Raw genomic sequence first — 17,555 nt, 5'->3', positions numbered from 1 at the left:
TGGTTCTGCAACTCCTAATGTGTAAAAGATCCTGAGTCTCTACCTTTTTCTTCTGTTTTTGGTGACTCTTGAGGAAGACGTCTCCCCTTTAAAATGTGACAAAATATGCAGACTGAATTTTGGTCAGTTATTATGCTGTGCAAAGAATATATGTTCTTGTCAGAGTGTTTCAGTATTTTTACCCAGGTAAAATATCTTTAACCAGGTCCTACCCCTTGTATTTGGTTGGGGCAAATTGATAGGACTCCTGGAATTTTGTTGCATTTCCCTCCAGAGTCCACACTTCTTGTGCCTTGTTTCCCCCCAGGTAGTCAGATTCCTTAGTACAGAAAGTAATTGCTTAATTACATTTTTTTTTCTTCCTCGAATTCCAACTGCAGGCTCTTTGCCATGCCTGCAGGAGTGTCGTGGCCTCGGTATCTGAAAATGCTCACAGCAAGTATGTTGGCTATGTTTGCTGGTGCAGAAGTTGTCCATAGATATTATAGGCCTGATCTTGTAAGTCACTTTTCTCTTTTTAAGATAGGTTTACTCAGAATTATTAAGCGAGTAATCACTGGGTTTTTAAGGGATCAGGTAGTAGGTGACCTGGATGGCCCAGGCTTGCCTGAACTCATCAGATCTCAGAAGCTAAGCAGGGCCGGTCTTGGCTAGTACTTGGGTGGGAGACCACCAAGGAATACCAGGGTTGCTATGCAGAGGCTGGCAGTGGCAAACCACCTCTGGTAGTCTCGTCTTGCCAACGTATGGCAACCCAGTAGGGTTTTCACTTTACACACACACACACACACACACACACAGTGTAGGTGATGTGAAAGACTTTGACCTGAGAACAGCTGCTGGGTAAACAATGCTTGATAGGTCGTCTTACTCAGTAGCCTTGTACACACAACCCCTCCAGGTGTTGTTTGAAAGTGTGGAGAGGGAGAGTTGGGTGCAAATGCATCAACCTTACCCCCATGTGATGGCCAGTTTGTGAGCACAGCGCCTAAGCATGGAAGAAATGCCTGCACACACTTCCTCTCCATGGTCAGCAGTGTTCAAAAAAGCAAAGTCCCTGCTTATGGGGAAAGAACATACATGTGGGCACTTCTTCTGTGGAGCCAGTGCATTCATGCCTGCCTTCCCTCCTCATGCATTGTCAGCGTGTGAAGCTGTGTTTAGGGGGCTAGTATGACGCAGCTTCATATGTTCAAAGAAAGAGAAACGTAGGATTGTAGTAATACTGTAGGCTTAGCTCCAGAACAGCGTTTCTGCTGGTGCAAGGATTTCTGCCCTCAGCGCAATGTTTCCATTGCCTCCTAACCAGGGTAGCCCAAAATGCCCCCCCAAAATCCAGGACTGGGAAAGGCATTTTGTGCTGCTGTAAGAGACAAAGAAAATCAGGCACCAAAGTCATTGTTGCATGTGTACTGATAACACAGATATTGGTCAAAGGTTCCAATAACAATCAGTGTGCACAGAAACATTAACATGTTTTGGCCCTTAATGAAATCATGCTTTAGAAGTGGACAGAGATAATGTGTCTCTTGACATGGCTTCTCTTTTACTGAATTGTGCATAGAATTGCATGTTTATCATTTATTTAGAGCCCTCATCCCTCGCCTTGTATGCAACTATTGATTAAAGATAACTTGAATTGCTGGGAGGACCAAGGGATTCAAAGCTGGCAGAAGTGACTAGTTTCTCTCCAGACGCTAAAGCTTCTGGATATGGATCTCAATATAACTTGTTTTGTTTTTTATAGACAATACCCGAAATTCCTCCCCAGCCTGGAGAACTCAGAACAGAACTCTTAGGTCTTAAAAGAAGAAATGACTGAGCTCAGCCTTCACAATGACCATGTCATTCCTCCACGAACTGTTTTTTGATGTTATTTATGATTGAACTTTTGGGAAAATAATGTTCACACTGGTTCTAGTAATATATTCAAGTACATTTTAGTCTATATTGTGTGCCTGTTTTCTACAAAAGGCCAAATTTTGCCACATCTGTAGCCTATTTGCCACCAAAGAATCATGCTCAACTCTGACCTACTCTATATGTACCTTCAAGAGTGTTCAATCATGATCATTTTTTGGACCCATCTGGCTGGTTTTCTTTAGTCTCCTTAAAACACCCATTGCTGGATTGTGTTGCGGGGGCTTCCCATGGAATGGCGCTGATAAATTTGTATTTTAAAAAGCTAAAGAAGCCCAGTTTCATACTGGCCAAAGTGGGAATCAGGTAGGCAGACTACTATGAAAGGATCTAGGTAGTTTTATTTTTAAAAATCAGAAGAAGCTTACAACTTCATTTCTAGATGAAGATCTAGCCTCTGGTGTCTTTGCTTAGGATATCTCAGAATGGTGTCAGCCATCTGTTCTTAGAGCTAAAAGGCCAGCTAGAAGCAGGAGCCCTGAGCTATGCTTTAATTAGCAAGCGGTATGAACCTGAACTCCTAGTCTGTTTCATAGTGGTATGCATATGAAGGTGACTTTGAACTAGCACCTGTGAAGTACTGGGTTTAGGTTTGATAGAAGACATTTCAATGTTGGGAAGGGAAGGTTTGACAGCTACTGAAAATGACAAATGTTAACATATACACAAGTGTTCAAAGCGGCCTTAAACATGGATATTTAGTTTTTTCACCAAGTTAAAATCCAGCCACAAAAACTCTGGATCTGTGACAATGCTAAGGTGTATCTTTTATGTTACATCTGATCAATTACAACTGTCATTCTCCCTGTCTCAGCCTTGCCTTAGCAAACAATTTTTTGCAGAAAATCTTAAAACTTAAGTAAGAGCAAAGAAATGGGATACCTCCTCCCTGCAAGTTTCCTGTGGGTCCCCTGCCTGTTACACTATAGCAGCAGCTGGTCTGTTAATCCCAGGCTTTCAAGGACTATACCCTTGTATTGTGTTTATCTTCTAGCAACAGTGATGGATCCAGCTGCTTAGAGAGCTGGAAGTTAATATATAGCTGTTCCTTTCCATGCAGCCAGCAAGGCCCTATGGTTTTGCTACTTTTGACAACAAAGTATCTATGGAAAGGATGTTACTAGAATGAGATATGGGCCAAGAAATGCAGCCTTTGATTCTATATACACACATACTGGTTTGCAGCTAGTTTCCTAGCACTGATGGTTCTCTGAAGACAATCCAGAGTCTTATAACATTAACTAGCTCTAGGAGGAAGGCAAGGTATGCTTTCAGCTATAAGAACAATTGCAGTTTCCTTTCCGAAAAGGTTCAAGGCTCTATCTAACCAATTAACCATTCTACCACCAGAGGCCTAGTTGTCTTTGCAAACAGCTCCTGGCCCAATAATGTTCCTTTTCTAGGGGAGGGGCTGTGGCTCAGTGGTAGAGCATCTGCTTGGCATGCAAAAGGTCCCAGGTTCAATCCCTGGCATCTCCAGTTAAAGGGACCAAGCGAGTAGGTGATTTGAAAGACCTCTGCCTGAGACCCTGGAAAGCCACTGCTGGTCTTAGTAGACAATAGTAGACAACGCTGACTTTGACGTACAAATGATCTGATTCAGTATAAGACAGCTTCATGTGTTGCTCCATGTTTCTTCTGCTAAAGCCACACAGACCAGTTTTAAGTGGACTTCTCAACATGAGAAATAAACACTTCAATATTCACCACCAATGGTGTGAACATTTTAATTTTGTACACATGACAAGATTTTACACCAAGTAGTCAGTTAAATAGTACAAATTTACATTGTGAGGAATGTTTAAAAAACACAACTTAAAAAATCCCTTCTGTCCATAACAGCATACCTCCCCCCCAACATTTTACAGTGGAAAAACAAAACAAAACTTTAGTTCACATTCCTGCTTCATCCCAGTCACAGGATGCTAGTTGCGAGTGCATGTTACAGTTCATCTTTTACATCTGTAGGTTCCTGCAAAGGAAAAAAAAGAGTTAGATGTTCCAAAGCACTATCACAGTATACAGGGAAACTGCCACATTTATACCTATTCCACCATTTCCAATGTTAAGGTTCCTCATTTACTCATTTTGTTGAGAGAAACTCAAGCACAAAACTATGCTAGAAGTTTTCCTCTGCATCACAAGAACTATCCTATTTCTTGATGCTCTGGCTTGTAGGCAGACTTAATTTCACTAAACAACCCAAGTGTCCACAGGAAACACATCCATATTCAATCTTGGCTCATGCTAGAAGTTAATGCTTTGGCTTTAATTGGATTGGCCACTGTACTTTGACCAAACACTGCAGAATCCAGCCCTTGCTGTAACAGCATTTTTATGGCTTAAAGCATTGGTTCTCAAACTGGGCTGGGACCCATAGTGAGTCACAAGTCCAGAGAGGCAGCTCTGGGAAGTAGATAGCAAATTTGATTTGCCCCAGCAATGGTGTATGAAGTACAAAATGCTGCTCAATGATACTATTAATTTATAAATACATGAAAAATAAATTATGAAATGGTTTGGTGTTAACAGATGTGGACAGTAGTATAGAGTTGCTCTTATACGTGAGTACTGAAAACTGCAGTATGTTCAGTCTAGTAACACACTGACCAAGAGTGACTTCATAATTGTACTTTTTCATGGCATAGTACTTTCTATAGTTATCAACTGTCTGACTAAGGCAAGAGAAGGCTCCAGCAACAGATTTTTGTACAACGGTGGTGAGAAGCCATGTAAGTATACTAACTTTAACTGTTTCACTATCTTCACTGTCATCATCAGGTTCTACCTCCTCCTCCTCCTCTTGTTCTTCTACCTCTTCAGTGGTCTCTTCTGGTTCTTCGGGCTCATCTTCCACCTTTCAGAAATAAGTATTGTTTAGGTAACAAGACTTTCATGCAATCTGAGCCTGAGGCTTTAAAGTGGCACAGCACAACAGTGAAGCCATTTCAGTTTAACATTTCAAGACTACAAAATAACAATTTTTCATCAGGATGAGATGCAATATTGTAATCCGACTTTGCAGTCCTGCCATCAAAACATGCTCAGCACTTGGAAAATTTAAGCTAGCAGCATTGGAATCATGTTGAATTATTGAACAATAGCCTTTATTTGGGGAAGGAAGCATTAGGTTTATGTAGAATTGGGCAGGATTTCTGAATTCCTACACATGAAGATGGATTTTTTTGGAAGAGATTCCTAGGATTTTTACAGCCCAAGTGAACATCCCTGAGATTTAATTTACACTGAACTGTTCTGACATGATTTTATGCCACTACAGCTAGACTATAAGAATGTCACAAACAAGAATGAAAAGTATAGGACAATACCTAGCAGGGTTGGAACTATTTCTGGTTCATTAAAAAAGCCTTTTGTTTCAAAATGCCTTAGACAATTAAGACGTAGCTGTTTTTTACCATTGTTTTTTATGGATTTTTTCTAGATACATAACATAATGCTGTTCGCCCAGAGCAAAAGACTGTCCTAGAATCCCTGAACAAACCAGTGTCATAGAAACATCAAGTGCTACAATGGTGGTTTTAGAATGGATAGTGACCTTGACCTAGCAAGCTATGAATGCAATCACAAGTTTGAAAGGCTGCATCATTCACAGTGGCTCAACATTTTGACTAACCTTTTCTTCTGGGTCAATGTTCAAACTCAGACGAAGCATTCTTTCTATCCTGTCTCCATATTCCTTTGTATCTGGTAGCAAATACCCTGATCTTAGGGTAGCAGTCTCCAATAAAACCACAGCAAGATCTGCAACAGTTTGATCATCTTCATTTTCCTGATATTAGAATAAAAAGTTAATATAAAAAAATGGATTTGAGCTAGAGTTCCCAGTGGGCACAGATACAAGTATTGAGTTACTCCAGCATTCGGAGTGTCATACCAAATTCCTTCTGGTATGATTTAAAGCATATGAGCTATGCTGAATACAACTGGAGTACTTCACAAGCACACACAACTATTAATGTTCTTACGTTTTCCTACCTGAACACGTTTGAGCATGTCTTTTATAATAGGATGTCTAGGGTTGATTTCAAATGTCTTCTTTTGGCTTGCATAATAACTATAAGGGGAAAAAACACAACTAAGTTGTCATGCTACAATGCCTGAGATTAGTCTTCCCAACAGTAATTAGAGTTAACCATGCCATGTTACTATCCTAAGCCAAGAATGGGCAAGGGTAGGTAGGGCAATTCATTGATTAATTCAGATGAAGACAGAATTTTCAGCTGGGTAAAGGATAACGCATTTAATTGAAACTTAGCATTTAACAGATTCCCATAACAGAATTGTCAAGACCACCTGTGCTAGATTAAAAGCTAAATTCAACACCATCTACTTTAGAATTTCCAGACCTTTGGGATGGCAGAGCTTCTTGAAACATCTCTTTATGAAATATTTGCATGTTATCTCATGGGCTAAACAAAAGCATCGCTGGAGTGACACCATGCAGCTTCTTTGTGGGTGGCTTTAAAGCCATGCACTTGGTTGCAAGAATGGTCTGGTTCCCTTCCCACCCTAAAGCTGTGTTGCTGCTGTCATAGGGAGGAAAAAGTACCTTTAAAGTTCAATTTAAAGCAAAAGGCTGGAGCAGGGTAGGCTGGATCATATGGGAGAGAGGAAGACCCCTCTTCCTACAAGAAATGAGCTCTGACAATGATTTACTGTCCCTGCCCTCTGGAAGGAATAACCCACTCAGGGGTGTACTCCACTGATAAACAGCAGGATACGTGCATAAAACTCTACCACATTTAAGAAGGGCTACTTTGGCCATTAATGTTTGTTGGCAAAATCTTACTGCATTTAATGTATGTTTATAATGAATTTTAGACAAACCAGCTAGCCCTTTGGTCTTCACCACTTTAAATTAAGCAGAAAAAATCTAACAAGTAGTCAGATTAACAAAATGTCTGGTAGGGTATGAGCTTTCATGAGTCACAGCTCTCTTCATATCTGAAGAAGTGAACTGTGGCTCACGAAAGCTCATACCCTGCTGGAAGTTTTGTTAGTCTTTAAGGTGCTCCTGGACTCTTGCTCTTTTCTGCTATTGACAGACTATAACATGACATCGTGATCTAAGTAGACAAACTTAAGCACAGTACTTGTCATGCAACAAACCAGTTCAAGGAGACTGTGGTATGACATCTGAAGATTACATTATCCAATATAAACTACTTAGAGGTTTGAGTGCCTTCTCTCAAAGAAGTTTGATTTCATATCTGCTCATCTATTAGTATATAGATTCAAGAAAAGCTAACTGAAACCATACTTTGTGGAGATGTCCTTGCCAGTTTGATAAGCTTGAGCTTTCATGATTCTTTCCATATTGCCTGACCATCCATACTGACTAGCCACAAGTGCACAGGGTGAACGGGTTAATCGCTGAGACAACACAGCTTTTTCAATCTATAAAGAAAGAAGAAAGTTCTGCTATCATTTTGAACTCATTAAAAGGCAACATAGTGCAACAAAGTACCGGTAAAAAGATAGAGGACTCAGTATGTATATACCTTATCTTTTAGAGCTTTATCTTTCATCCAGTTCAGGAGAGGTTCATATTCTTTTTCCAAAGCTTCACGTGCTTCCTTGGTCTTTTCACTTTCATCAAACTTTACTCCTTCCTTAGCAACATTCTGAAATCTTTTATTATCAAACTCTGGGAGAGCCTGAATACAATATTCGTCTACAGGTTCAGTCAAATAGATTACTTCATAGCCCTTCTTCAAAAGACGTTCCACAAATGGTGAAGATTCCGCCTACAGCAAATGTCATTTAAAATAAAGTTTGAGACAATACTGCAAAGCATTTCCAACACTAAATGATGAGGTGTTTACTTCAATTACTAGCTACACATTTAGCAATAAGACACTATAAACTTGGTACAGGCTTAACATAACTAGTCATCACAACAAAGATTTTATAATGGAACAAATCTGCTGTAATAGTTCAAATTTTATTTTTACCTCCTTTCTGCTTGATCCAGCCATGAAATAGATTTTGTCCTGTTTCTCCTTCATTCTTTCCACATATTGGTCCAGACTAGTAACTTTGCTCTCGTCATGAGAAGATTGGAAACGAAGCAGTTTAGCTAGACGAGTACGATTGGAATGATCCTCAATTACTCCAAGTTTTATATTTGTGCCAAATTCTTTCCAGAATGTATCGTTATATTTTTCTTCAGCAATCTTTTTAATCATGTCAAGGGTTTTGCGGACAAGTTTCTTTCTAATAACCTAAAATATACAGAAAGAAGCAAGGACAGTTTAGAGAACTGCATGGACATGGTGAGCACGATGGCATATTCTCGGACATAATCACATATTGAGACACTTGTTAACACTCCCCCCAGGGTACTTGAATCAAGACCCTCTCCCCAATTTTACACTGCTATAAACAGGACTATATGTGGACTTGGGAATAAGACAAAACTGATCCTCAGCCTGCATAGCGGGAACTTTACTCTTAGTCTCTCTGCTGTAAGACAGACCAGTGCAAGTTGCATTGTTGGTGACAGCACCACCTTTCAGATGAAGCCAACAAAAGCCTTGGGCCCTGTGCTTCCAAAGCGGAGGTCCTTTGTAGACCAGCCAACCTTTTAGAGATTGAACAAATGCACTTTTATGTGATAGCCCTTATAGCAAAGATAAACAAAATAGTCCCCGAATCCCCCAAAACAGTTAAACAAAGTCCAAGTAATATAAGGACACACCTTTAGCAGTTTGTGCTGTTGAAGAGTCTCTCGAGATACATTTAGAGGAAGATCATCAGAATCTACCTGCAAGTGAAAGAGAGGAATATTTAAAGAGGCTTGATCCTAAACTAAAAAAGCTGAAATTTCTTGTACATTACCCCTGAAGATACTTACAACACCCTTGACAAAGTTCAGGTATTTGGGCATCATGTCATGGAAGTCATCAGTGATGAACACTCTCCGGACATAAAGCTGCAACACAAGACAGTACTTAAGACCATTTAACACAATTGTTTGTTCTGACTTTTAATAAATTCACCCTCTTTTACCTTTATAAAATCACTCTTTTTGGATCCATATTCATCAAACAAGCCACGTGGAGCAGTAGTGGGAACAAACAAGATTGACTTGAATGTCACCTCTCCTTCAGCAGTGAAGTGAATGTAAGACATAGGATCATCTGGCTCCTATGGAAAAATTGGAAGCAATCAGTTCTCTTCACAAAAACAACCAGAAGAACTAGTCTGCTGCACTTCTTGGAATTTCCCAAACCCAGAGAGCCTGGAGAGGAAAGGTTGTATGCAAGCAAATTCCCTAGCAGCAAGGTTGCCTGCCAGCAATCTGGCACTTTTTACTCAGGCGGATGCTTTTGCATTGGAATGCTGATTTGCTGCAGAGAATAAGGAAGAGAAATTTGTTTGCTTCCAAAAACACAAACAATAATCTGATTTCACATGTACGGACCCAATCGTCTCTTAAATCTGCCTCCTCATGGCAGAAGAGGCCCTAACATGCTGAGATCCGCCTCATTAAACAGTTCAGTGTTGAAGGGGATTTCATTAAACGTAGTTAACTGACTTCTCAGTAGATACTTGTAAGTTCTCATTTGTCTATTAGTGATTATGAAAGGAAATGAATGATAGCATTTACTACTTTGGGCTTCCAGGGCTTTCACTCTGACATCAGTATCACGGCATACCTTAGAAAATGATTTGTAGAAAGCTTTGTATTCATCTTCTTCAACTTCTTTAGATGGCCTCTGCCAAATTGGTTTGATGTCATTCATAAGCTCCCAGTCCCAGACAGTTTTGTCAACCTGCAAATATTTTCATGTCATTTATAAGCTGAATTCCTGCAGATTTTTACATACTGGCTACATTTGCAAACCAGTAGAATGGTGGAAGTAACATGATTTCTACTAAAAGAATGCCTACTTTTTAGTTAATATGGTTTTTAGTGAGCCGTTATGGACTTGCTGATAGTCATACACCTGAATAATGTTTAAGTTAGTGGAAAGCTCTTTCCTGCGAAAGCAGTAATCCGTGAATTTGGAAGTGAATGATTCCTGATTTTGTAACAGAGGGTCAACATGCCAGGTTCTATGAACTGCAGTCATAAATATATATATCATTCTTGCTATTTGCATGCGTTAGCTTTAATACTATTTAACAAAACCAATTTCAACTGGAGACATACGACACCTCATATTTGGACTTATTAATTTACTGTTTAAATTCACAATTGCTTTAAAATTAAAGCTAACTTGCTGAAGCCATTCTTACTATTTTAGTTTTTGGTTTTTTCTCCTCCTCCTCCTCCTCCACTGCAGCTTCCTCATCTGCCTCCTCTTTCTCTTTTGCTTCTTCCTCATCAATAGGTTCTTCTACAGCTTCAGTCTGCAGAGGCATGTAAAACAAGAGTTTGTCTATCATTAGCACATGAAATGTTCCTACAGTTACTACATTCAAAATTAACTATATTTATATTATTAGCACTAATCCAGTGTTTTAAGGATATGTACAAATGCAGGCATTGGACAGTTCTTCACCAGAAGGGCCACAAGCCAACTTATTCTGCTTACTACTGCAGGCAAATACAATATGGTAACTGTAAAATCCCACTTTGGTTGGACAGCATCCATTCAGTTAGCAATGCTTCAGTTTTGACACTGAGAAATTACACAGATACCTTAGTATGAACAAAAGTCTAGATACTACACTATACAGTGCCTTATCGGACACTTGGCTTACCTTGCTACTCCATACATATATAGGGAAGTTTATGAACTGTGAGTATTTCCTGACCAGGTTTTTAATTGTATCCAGCTCAAGATAATCCGATGCTTCTTCCTTCAGAACAAGGCTAAGGAACATAACATGCCATTCAGTTTTTTAAAATATTTATACCCTGCCTTGTTTCTTTGGTCAAGGCATCTTACAAGTAACAATTAAAACATTACAAATTAAAACCAAAGAAAATAAGGAACCACAATGATTCAAGACAGTGTTTTAAAAAGCATTTAATTCATCTGCGTTTCAGTTTCCTTTAAAAAAGTATTATGTAGCCTTTTCAATTAACAGTGCAATCCTATGCCAAGTTATTCTGATCTAAATCATTGATACAGAATGACACTATAAACTATCTAAGCTTGGAACACCAAGCCATGATTTTGTCTCTCATGAGGTACAGAAAACACTACCACCATTCTGACTGACCTATACAGAGACCTCAACAGAAACAGCACTGCCAATCCAAGCATAGTACATGTCTCTCATCAAAAGCAATTTGGCCTGCCACAAGAAGTGGCAGTCTTTGTAGTAACTGCTATCTCCAACAAGTTATTACTACACTTTACAGGACATAACTGCAAGTGATAATCTATTTTAAATAGAGTATATGCATTTAATAGTTCTGTTGCCATGGAAGTTAAGCACTCTGTATAAAAGATTTTACCACATAGAGCATACATTAATCCAGGATTGATTACAAAGGCTGGGGAGCTACACTCCAAAGCCTAGATTTTGCCCATCCACCTTTTTAATACCAATGGCACCCTAGCCATGATAACTACTACACCCTACCTGCAATAAAAATCCCTTTGCACAAAAAGTAAAAGGTGTAAAGTTTTGCCCCTTATCACCCAGGAAACAGGAAAGTGGCCATCACCCAAATTAAGCAAGTAAGTAGCAGTTGTGGCCCTATGATGCTTAAGGCAGAATATTATTGTGCCTAGTCAGCACAACAACGGAGTCCCACTAAGGCTAACTATACATAGTATAAGAGATGCCCTGAGCTACAGGTTAGAGCCATTTGTGTGTTACTTCTCAGGCTTGAATGCTGACAGCTTGCGGACTGCCCTAAGACAATTCACTTAACAAAAGACAAGCATAATTGACTGCTTTTTGCAAGTAAATGCCTTAAAGACGTATCACAATGATACTTACGTTACAGTAGTCCCTCTTCCCAAGGTGTTTCCTCGAGGATCACTGATTACAGAGAACTCATTTGAGTCAGACTCCCAAATGTGTTGAGTATCATTGTTGTGCTTTGATGTGACAATAACTTTATCTGCTACAAGGAAGGCAGAGTAAAACCCAACACCAAATTGACCAATCAGCTCAGAGGTTGACTGGATGTCTTCCTGCACCTCAGTAATCTTGTTTAGGAATTCACTTGTACCAGATTTAGCAATGGTCCCCAGATTTTTGATGAGCTCTTCTTTGGTCATGCCAATACCAGTGTCTGTAACGTGAAGCATATTCTTCTCTTTATCACACTGCAAAATAAAATCAATTTGGTTTGCACTGTATTAGACAACATTCAACACATTACTATTTGAACAGATCAATTAAAACAATTGATCTGTTTGAGAAGGCTTTGAAAGTGATTGCCATTTAAACAGTATCCCATCTCATCCTTCTATTCATTTCAATCAGTCTCCACATTCTGTAATACTAGCGCTTAGAAAATAGTACCTTCTATCTGCGAAAGAACAGCCATCTGTGACAGAAGAAATCAAAATGGCAACTTACCTTGATTTTAACTGTGAGTTCTTCATTACCAGAAAGGGCATTTTCATCAGTTAGTGAGATCAGCCGTATTTTATCTAAAGCATCAGATGCATTTGAAATCAATTCTCTCAGGAAGATCTGCAGCATAAAGTTGAAGACAGGGATGAGTATATAAAAACTGGAAGGAATCACCCGTCTTTACAAGATGCTCTCCCCCTCAGAGAGAGAAAAAAACACTCACACCACTACTGTTCTGCAATATACTACTTACCTCTTTATTTTTGTAGAGAGAATTGATAATAAGCTTCATCATTCTGTTCACTTCAGCCTGGAACGCAAACTTTTCTGACTGCTCTCTGATTTGTTTTATCTGCGATGCATTTAAACCATCCAGCTGGATAGATTCTTCTTCCCTGTGAAAAATGCCAAATTATTAAGACAGAGGTGGGATATAAAATTTAAACCATTAAGCTTTTTGTATCATACTAGTATCTAAAGCGTATGCTAAGGCTCAACAGAACTCACACTCGCAACATTATATCCCATTTGGTGCTAGCGCTGTCCAGTACAGAAACATTAAAAGCATATATTGAAAGCTCAGTATCATACTCCAATTTTGACTATTACTGTAAAAGAATTCACTCTTACAACCTTTTCTAATGATTATACAGTGGCCTGAACATTGCATGTACCAACCTTAAGCTTTCTGGGTGACCAGGAAGGGCAGTGATTCTCAAGTGGAGACAAGAAATACAGGCGTCCCATTACCAGATTTACTGATACTCGGGGTGCCTTGCACTATGCACACTATTTCAGGGCACTAGGTCTTCTTACCATTTGGGCCCCTGCTCTCCATGTCCCTCAGTCAGTGAGCAACTCAGGCCAGAGCATTAGATTTTTCAACTACAACCTTCAGTGTTACAGGAATGCATATAATAAGCTATACCAGAAACTTCTATCAATTGTTGCTGAAGAAAGGTCTCTTTCGCTGCTGGCAATGCCAGCTCAACAACAAACAAACAAAGCCCATTACTTTGTATATATTTAAATGTAGCAGTGATATTTCAGAGCTATTATCAATTGTTTTCCCAGCAAAGACTGAAGCTGCCATGTAACAGTGAATCATATATCTTATTATCTAATTGTAGCTCTGACTTGTTCTGGAACAGATCTTGACAGTCCCCGTTCCCCCAGCACGTTATCAGCACCAATCCTAACCTATTCAATGTAGTTAATTTTATACAGCAAAAATTCCACATTATTTCTAGTTAACTTTGACTTTGTATTTCTATGATGTCTCTTGTATGAAGTCATACAAGAGAAACTGGTTTCTCATACTTCTTATACTTTCATCTATTACCTCAAATAAGCTATTTAGCACTAAATAAGCATGTAGAATGAAAGCCCAACATCAATGAAAAATGGTCACCAACATTAAAGTTGGTTCATAGACCACATCGTGGGATGAAAAGAAAGATGCATGTCAAATGTAGATTTACAGAAATATCTGCAAAACCAACCTCTGAACAACTTCATCATCAGTTCGAGATCCTTCTCTGCTTTTGCCAATATCATCTTCCACGGTGCCATCCGCATCAAGTTCATCTGCCTGGGCAGAGGCTGCAAAAGGATAATTTTGACTAGTGTGTACAGTCAGTCACTCAAAACAGTGTTGCTGATCTTTGCACCACAGAACAGGAGAGAAACACTTTATGTTCAAGGGGCTTTCAAATGTATGAAGTGCCTGCTGAGCATGCTGCTCTTCTTATACAGGTTAGCACTGCTATAGTCAGCAATTAGGAGCTCAACTCAGCACCAGCACCAGGATAAAGCAACATTTCTTCCAATTAAAAGGTTGCTAGCACAGCTAATGAAGTAAGATTCCATGCCACACCCCACCATGAGAACAGAGGGGCAATGGAGCTGACTGAAAGGGACAAAGCTAACTGAAGTGCTGTTAAACTACTTTAGATTTCAAGGGGATGTTAAGTTGCAGTACAAGAAGAATGGCCCCAAGAAATTAAGTAATCCCTTTGCTCAGCACTCCTTGCTTAATGGGACAGCAGAGTAAGACAAGTCTTGCTGAAGAACATACCACAAGATGATACCAAGATTGCCATGTACAGCCTTCTGTACTTGATACACTATGCAGGACTCAGATTATTACAGAACTACATGGGCAGCCCCACTCCTGCTGAAACCTCTTACTCCGATGACCTTTGTCTCTATCCGACTAATAGCAAGTTAAGTGCAAAAACAGACCACTAAAAGTTATAAAGTACGTCAATGAAACGGGCTGCCACGAACCCCATCACACCAAACAGCACCCCCACTTATACAAGCCGTTATTTTAAATCCCACCCTCCTTCTAAGACACTCCTTTATTCCCTAAGGGAACGCAAGAGGCCAGTTAGGGTGATCCGAAGAAAAGTTACAGGGAAGCCAATCCGAGGGAGAAGGATCTCGGGGCACTCTGGAGACGTAAAATGAGAAGCTTTTATGGGGAACCGTGTTATAGGGCGTGCGTGTTAACTTTCGTGCCCAAAAGAGCGTGGATACAGAAATCGGGGGGGGGGGGGACTTTCCCCACAATAAGGCAGGCCAGCCTTTTAAAGCCAAATAACGCCCTTTCAATCCACTTCTACCGCACTTTGCAGATGGGTTTTACTGCGCGAAGCGGCAAAATTCCACTCGCAAATGGTGGTTAAAGGGGATTATTATGAAAGTGCATTAATCAGCCTGCGTGAAAGCGCCCTTAGTTTATGTAGATAATTCACAGTGGGTAGCCGTGTTGGTCTGTCTGCAGTAGTAGAAAAGGGCAAAAATCCAGGAGCACCTTAATGACTAACAAAAATATTTTCTGGTAGGGTATGAGCTTTCATGAGCTCACTTCGTGAGCTGTGGCTCACGACAGCTCCTACCCTGCCAGAAAATATTTTTATTAGTCTTTAAGGTGCTCCTGGACTCTTACCCTTTTCTACTATCTGAAGAAGTGAGCTGTGGCTCACGAAAGCTTACACCCTACCAGAAAATATTTTTGTTAGTCTTTAAGGTGCTACTGGACTCTTGCCCTTAGTTGATGTGTTTCTGTAAGTCGCGGCGGGATTGCCTAGCGCTGCCTCCCCTTGCCACGGCGAGAAATTTAAAGGGCGGCCTGAGGGAAGGGAAAGGGGCGAAGGCCCCGGGGGTCCCGGCCGCACCCTGCCCCCCCCGCCCCCCCAACCGCCGTCCTAACCGCCGCCGGCGGATGGTTCCAGAACCCCCCCTCCCCCACTCACCGGCCAGGAGGAGGACGCAGAGGAGGCCGAGTCCCCACAGAGGCTTCATGGCAGCGGTGCCAGAGCAGATGGCGAAGAGGACTACCCTGGACAGCACCTGCGTCCCACGCGCGCGCGGAAGGGCCGGGAACTTCACCCGTCCGAAAACAGGAGGGGGGGAAGGGCTCCCACGCCTCTACTCGAAGCGGGGGGAAAAAAACCTCCACACGCTCTCAAAGGCCAACGTCGCTAACCGAAGCCAGCCAGCCCGCCCCCCTCGACTTATCACTAGCGGCCGCCGCGGGGCGGGGGCAAACCACTGCTCAGCCCCGCCAATCGGGGCGCACCACGCGGAAAGCACAGCCACTAGGACGCTCCGAGGGGAGGAGCGGGGCGCTCTCCCAGCCAATCGCGGCGTTCCAGGTGAGGTTTCCCGGTGCCAGAGCGTGGCCGCGCTCGATTGGATGTTGCTATGTGAGCGGACCAATCGCTTTTAAGGGCGGGAATAGCAGGCGCCGGCGAGGGTAGTTTCTATTTATTTTTTCGGTTTTTGTTTTTTTTGGTCTCAATTAACACGTCGTTTGGCGAATGTCAGAATGACTCTGAAGACTGGATAAAAAAAACCGAACATCTACATACTTCAATACAAAGTACTTCCGGGACATTTGGGGAGGCTTAATTTGATAGTTACTGGGACGACCACTATTTCCGCTTTTGTGCGGCGGACAGCGAAACCCCGTGCGAAGGAAGGGGAGTCGAAGATAGATCACGAATGATTCTTCTTCCGCGCGAGTTTCCTGTACGGCCAGAAATACGTTGGCTTTACCACGAAACTTGCAATTTCAAAAAAACGGCTGAAATTCTTGAAATGACATTCCCAGCACGCGACTCTTCAAAGGTTCGGTATTCGGTCCCCGTCAGTGTTCCCTTTGGCTACGTCAAACGCTGCTGGGCGTGGTCTCCTTACAATGCACGGTGGGAGTTGTAGTCCTTGGCGCTTTATGGGTCTCTTCTGGTCGACTCGCATATACACAAACTCTGCTGTCTTTCTCCTGTTCAGTCTACTGCAAAACTTCTGTTTCTTATTTGCACATATGAAGTAGAAGTCTCAGGTTTTACCCCTGCATCTGAATTGCCTGCTAAATCATCTAGAGGAATTAAAAAGCATTTAAGGGCTTCTTGTGAGGTCATTTGGGTGATCGCTAGTTTGATCGCTGTGAATCGGTAATCGAAGACAACTCCAGCTACAAACCCAACCCCTTTCTGACTATATATTACTCTTCCATTACACTTGACACTGAGAGACACTGTCCTTCAGTGTTACTCCTCTGAAGATGCCTGCCACAGCTGCTGGCGAAACATCAGGAAAGAAAATACCAAGACCACGGTCACACAGCCCGGATAACCTACAAGAACCAACTCCAGCTATAGTTTGGAATATTTGTATGTGTAGGTGTTCTTTCAACTCCACTGCACTTTGGGTGGTTGTTAATGGCAAATAAATTATCCCTATTTCTTCAGCTACATAAAATACTCATTTTCCAACAACTTCAAAAACAGTCATTTCAGCGTCGGACAAGAACATTTTATCACAGAAATTCTCATTCAGAATACAGTAAAACGTTCCAGATTCTGATTAGATAAGAGCTACCAAAGCTGTTAGATCCAGTTCCTAAGCACAGAAGACATTATACCGTCCAAGTGGAAGGGAACTTGGCTATTTGTTCAATACATACCAGCAACGTGTAAAAGGAGGCCAAGTCCAAAGAGGTTTTTTAGGCTAGTTTAAGGATTTGTGCACCCCTAGTGAGGTTTGGCCTTTTTGTTTCTTTTGAATATGGTTCCTACCACCACCATTCATGCCACATTGTTACTTGCTTTTGA

At 41.1% G+C, this 17,555-nt stretch overlaps 2 protein-coding genes across 2 annotated transcripts; one reads left to right on the top strand and one right to left on the bottom strand.

Moving 5' to 3' along the window:
* Window positions 1–387: 387 nt before the first annotated feature.
* Window positions 388–1,837, top strand: LOC130475094 (ubiquinol-cytochrome-c reductase complex assembly factor 6). Its single transcript, XM_056846821.1, has 2 exons — window positions 388–498; window positions 1,748–1,837. Exons 1-2 carry the CDS (start codon window positions 391–393, stop codon window positions 1,820–1,822), a joined length of 183 nt encoding a protein of 60 aa, XP_056702799.1. The 5' UTR covers window positions 388–390; the 3' UTR covers window positions 1,823–1,837.
* A 1,785-nt stretch (window positions 1,838–3,622) lies between these two features.
* Window positions 3,623–15,801, bottom strand: HSP90B1 (heat shock protein 90 beta family member 1). The gene is made up of 18 exons (XM_056847699.1): window positions 15,693–15,801; window positions 13,935–14,034; window positions 12,686–12,827; window positions 12,436–12,552; window positions 11,848–12,179; window positions 10,654–10,765; window positions 10,186–10,299; window positions 9,603–9,719; window positions 8,953–9,090; window positions 8,798–8,875; window positions 8,642–8,707; window positions 7,896–8,165; window positions 7,443–7,688; window positions 7,202–7,338; window positions 5,917–5,995; window positions 5,555–5,710; window positions 4,667–4,777; window positions 3,623–3,892 (listed from the first exon to the last, which is right to left on the bottom strand). The coding sequence occupies exons 1-18, from the start codon at window positions 15,739–15,741 to the stop codon at window positions 3,863–3,865; spliced, it is 2,394 nt and encodes a 797-aa protein (XP_056703677.1). The 5' UTR covers window positions 15,742–15,801; the 3' UTR covers window positions 3,623–3,862.
* Between the last annotated feature and the right edge of the window lie 1,754 nt (window positions 15,802–17,555).

The sequence above is a fragment of the Euleptes europaea genome, chromosome 3 (assembly GCF_029931775.1).
Source record: "Euleptes europaea isolate rEulEur1 chromosome 3, rEulEur1.hap1, whole genome shotgun sequence".
Lineage (NCBI taxonomy): Eukaryota > Metazoa > Chordata > Lepidosauria > Squamata > Sphaerodactylidae > Euleptes > Euleptes europaea.
The sequence above is the reverse complement of the archived record's forward strand: the minus strand, read 5'-3'. Positions and strand labels throughout refer to the sequence as shown.

What these genes read in the sequence shown, in the direction of transcription:
- LOC130475094 (XM_056846821.1), top strand. Translation starts at nt 391, where the DNA reads ATGCCTGCAGGAGTGTCGTGGCCTCGGTATCTGAAAATGCTCACAGCA. An exon ending in GATATTATAGGCCTGATCTT is followed by an intron (nt 499 to 1,747) that starts GTAAGTCACTTT and finishes TGTTTTTTATAG; the next exon opens with ACAATACCCGAAATTCCTCC.
- HSP90B1 (XM_056847699.1), bottom strand. Translation starts at nt 15,741, where the DNA reads ATGAAGCCTCTGTGGGGACTCGGCCTCCTCTGCGTCCTCCTCCTGGCC. An exon ending in AACAGCACAAACTGCTAAAG is followed by an intron (nt 8,166 to 8,641) that starts GTGTGTCCTTAT and finishes TGTATATTTTAG; the next exon opens with GTTATTAGAAAGAAACTTGT. An exon ending in CTGGATCAAGCAGAAAGGAG is followed by an intron (nt 7,689 to 7,895) that starts GTAAAAATAAAA and finishes CATTTGCTGTAG; the next exon opens with GCGGAATCTTCACCATTTGT.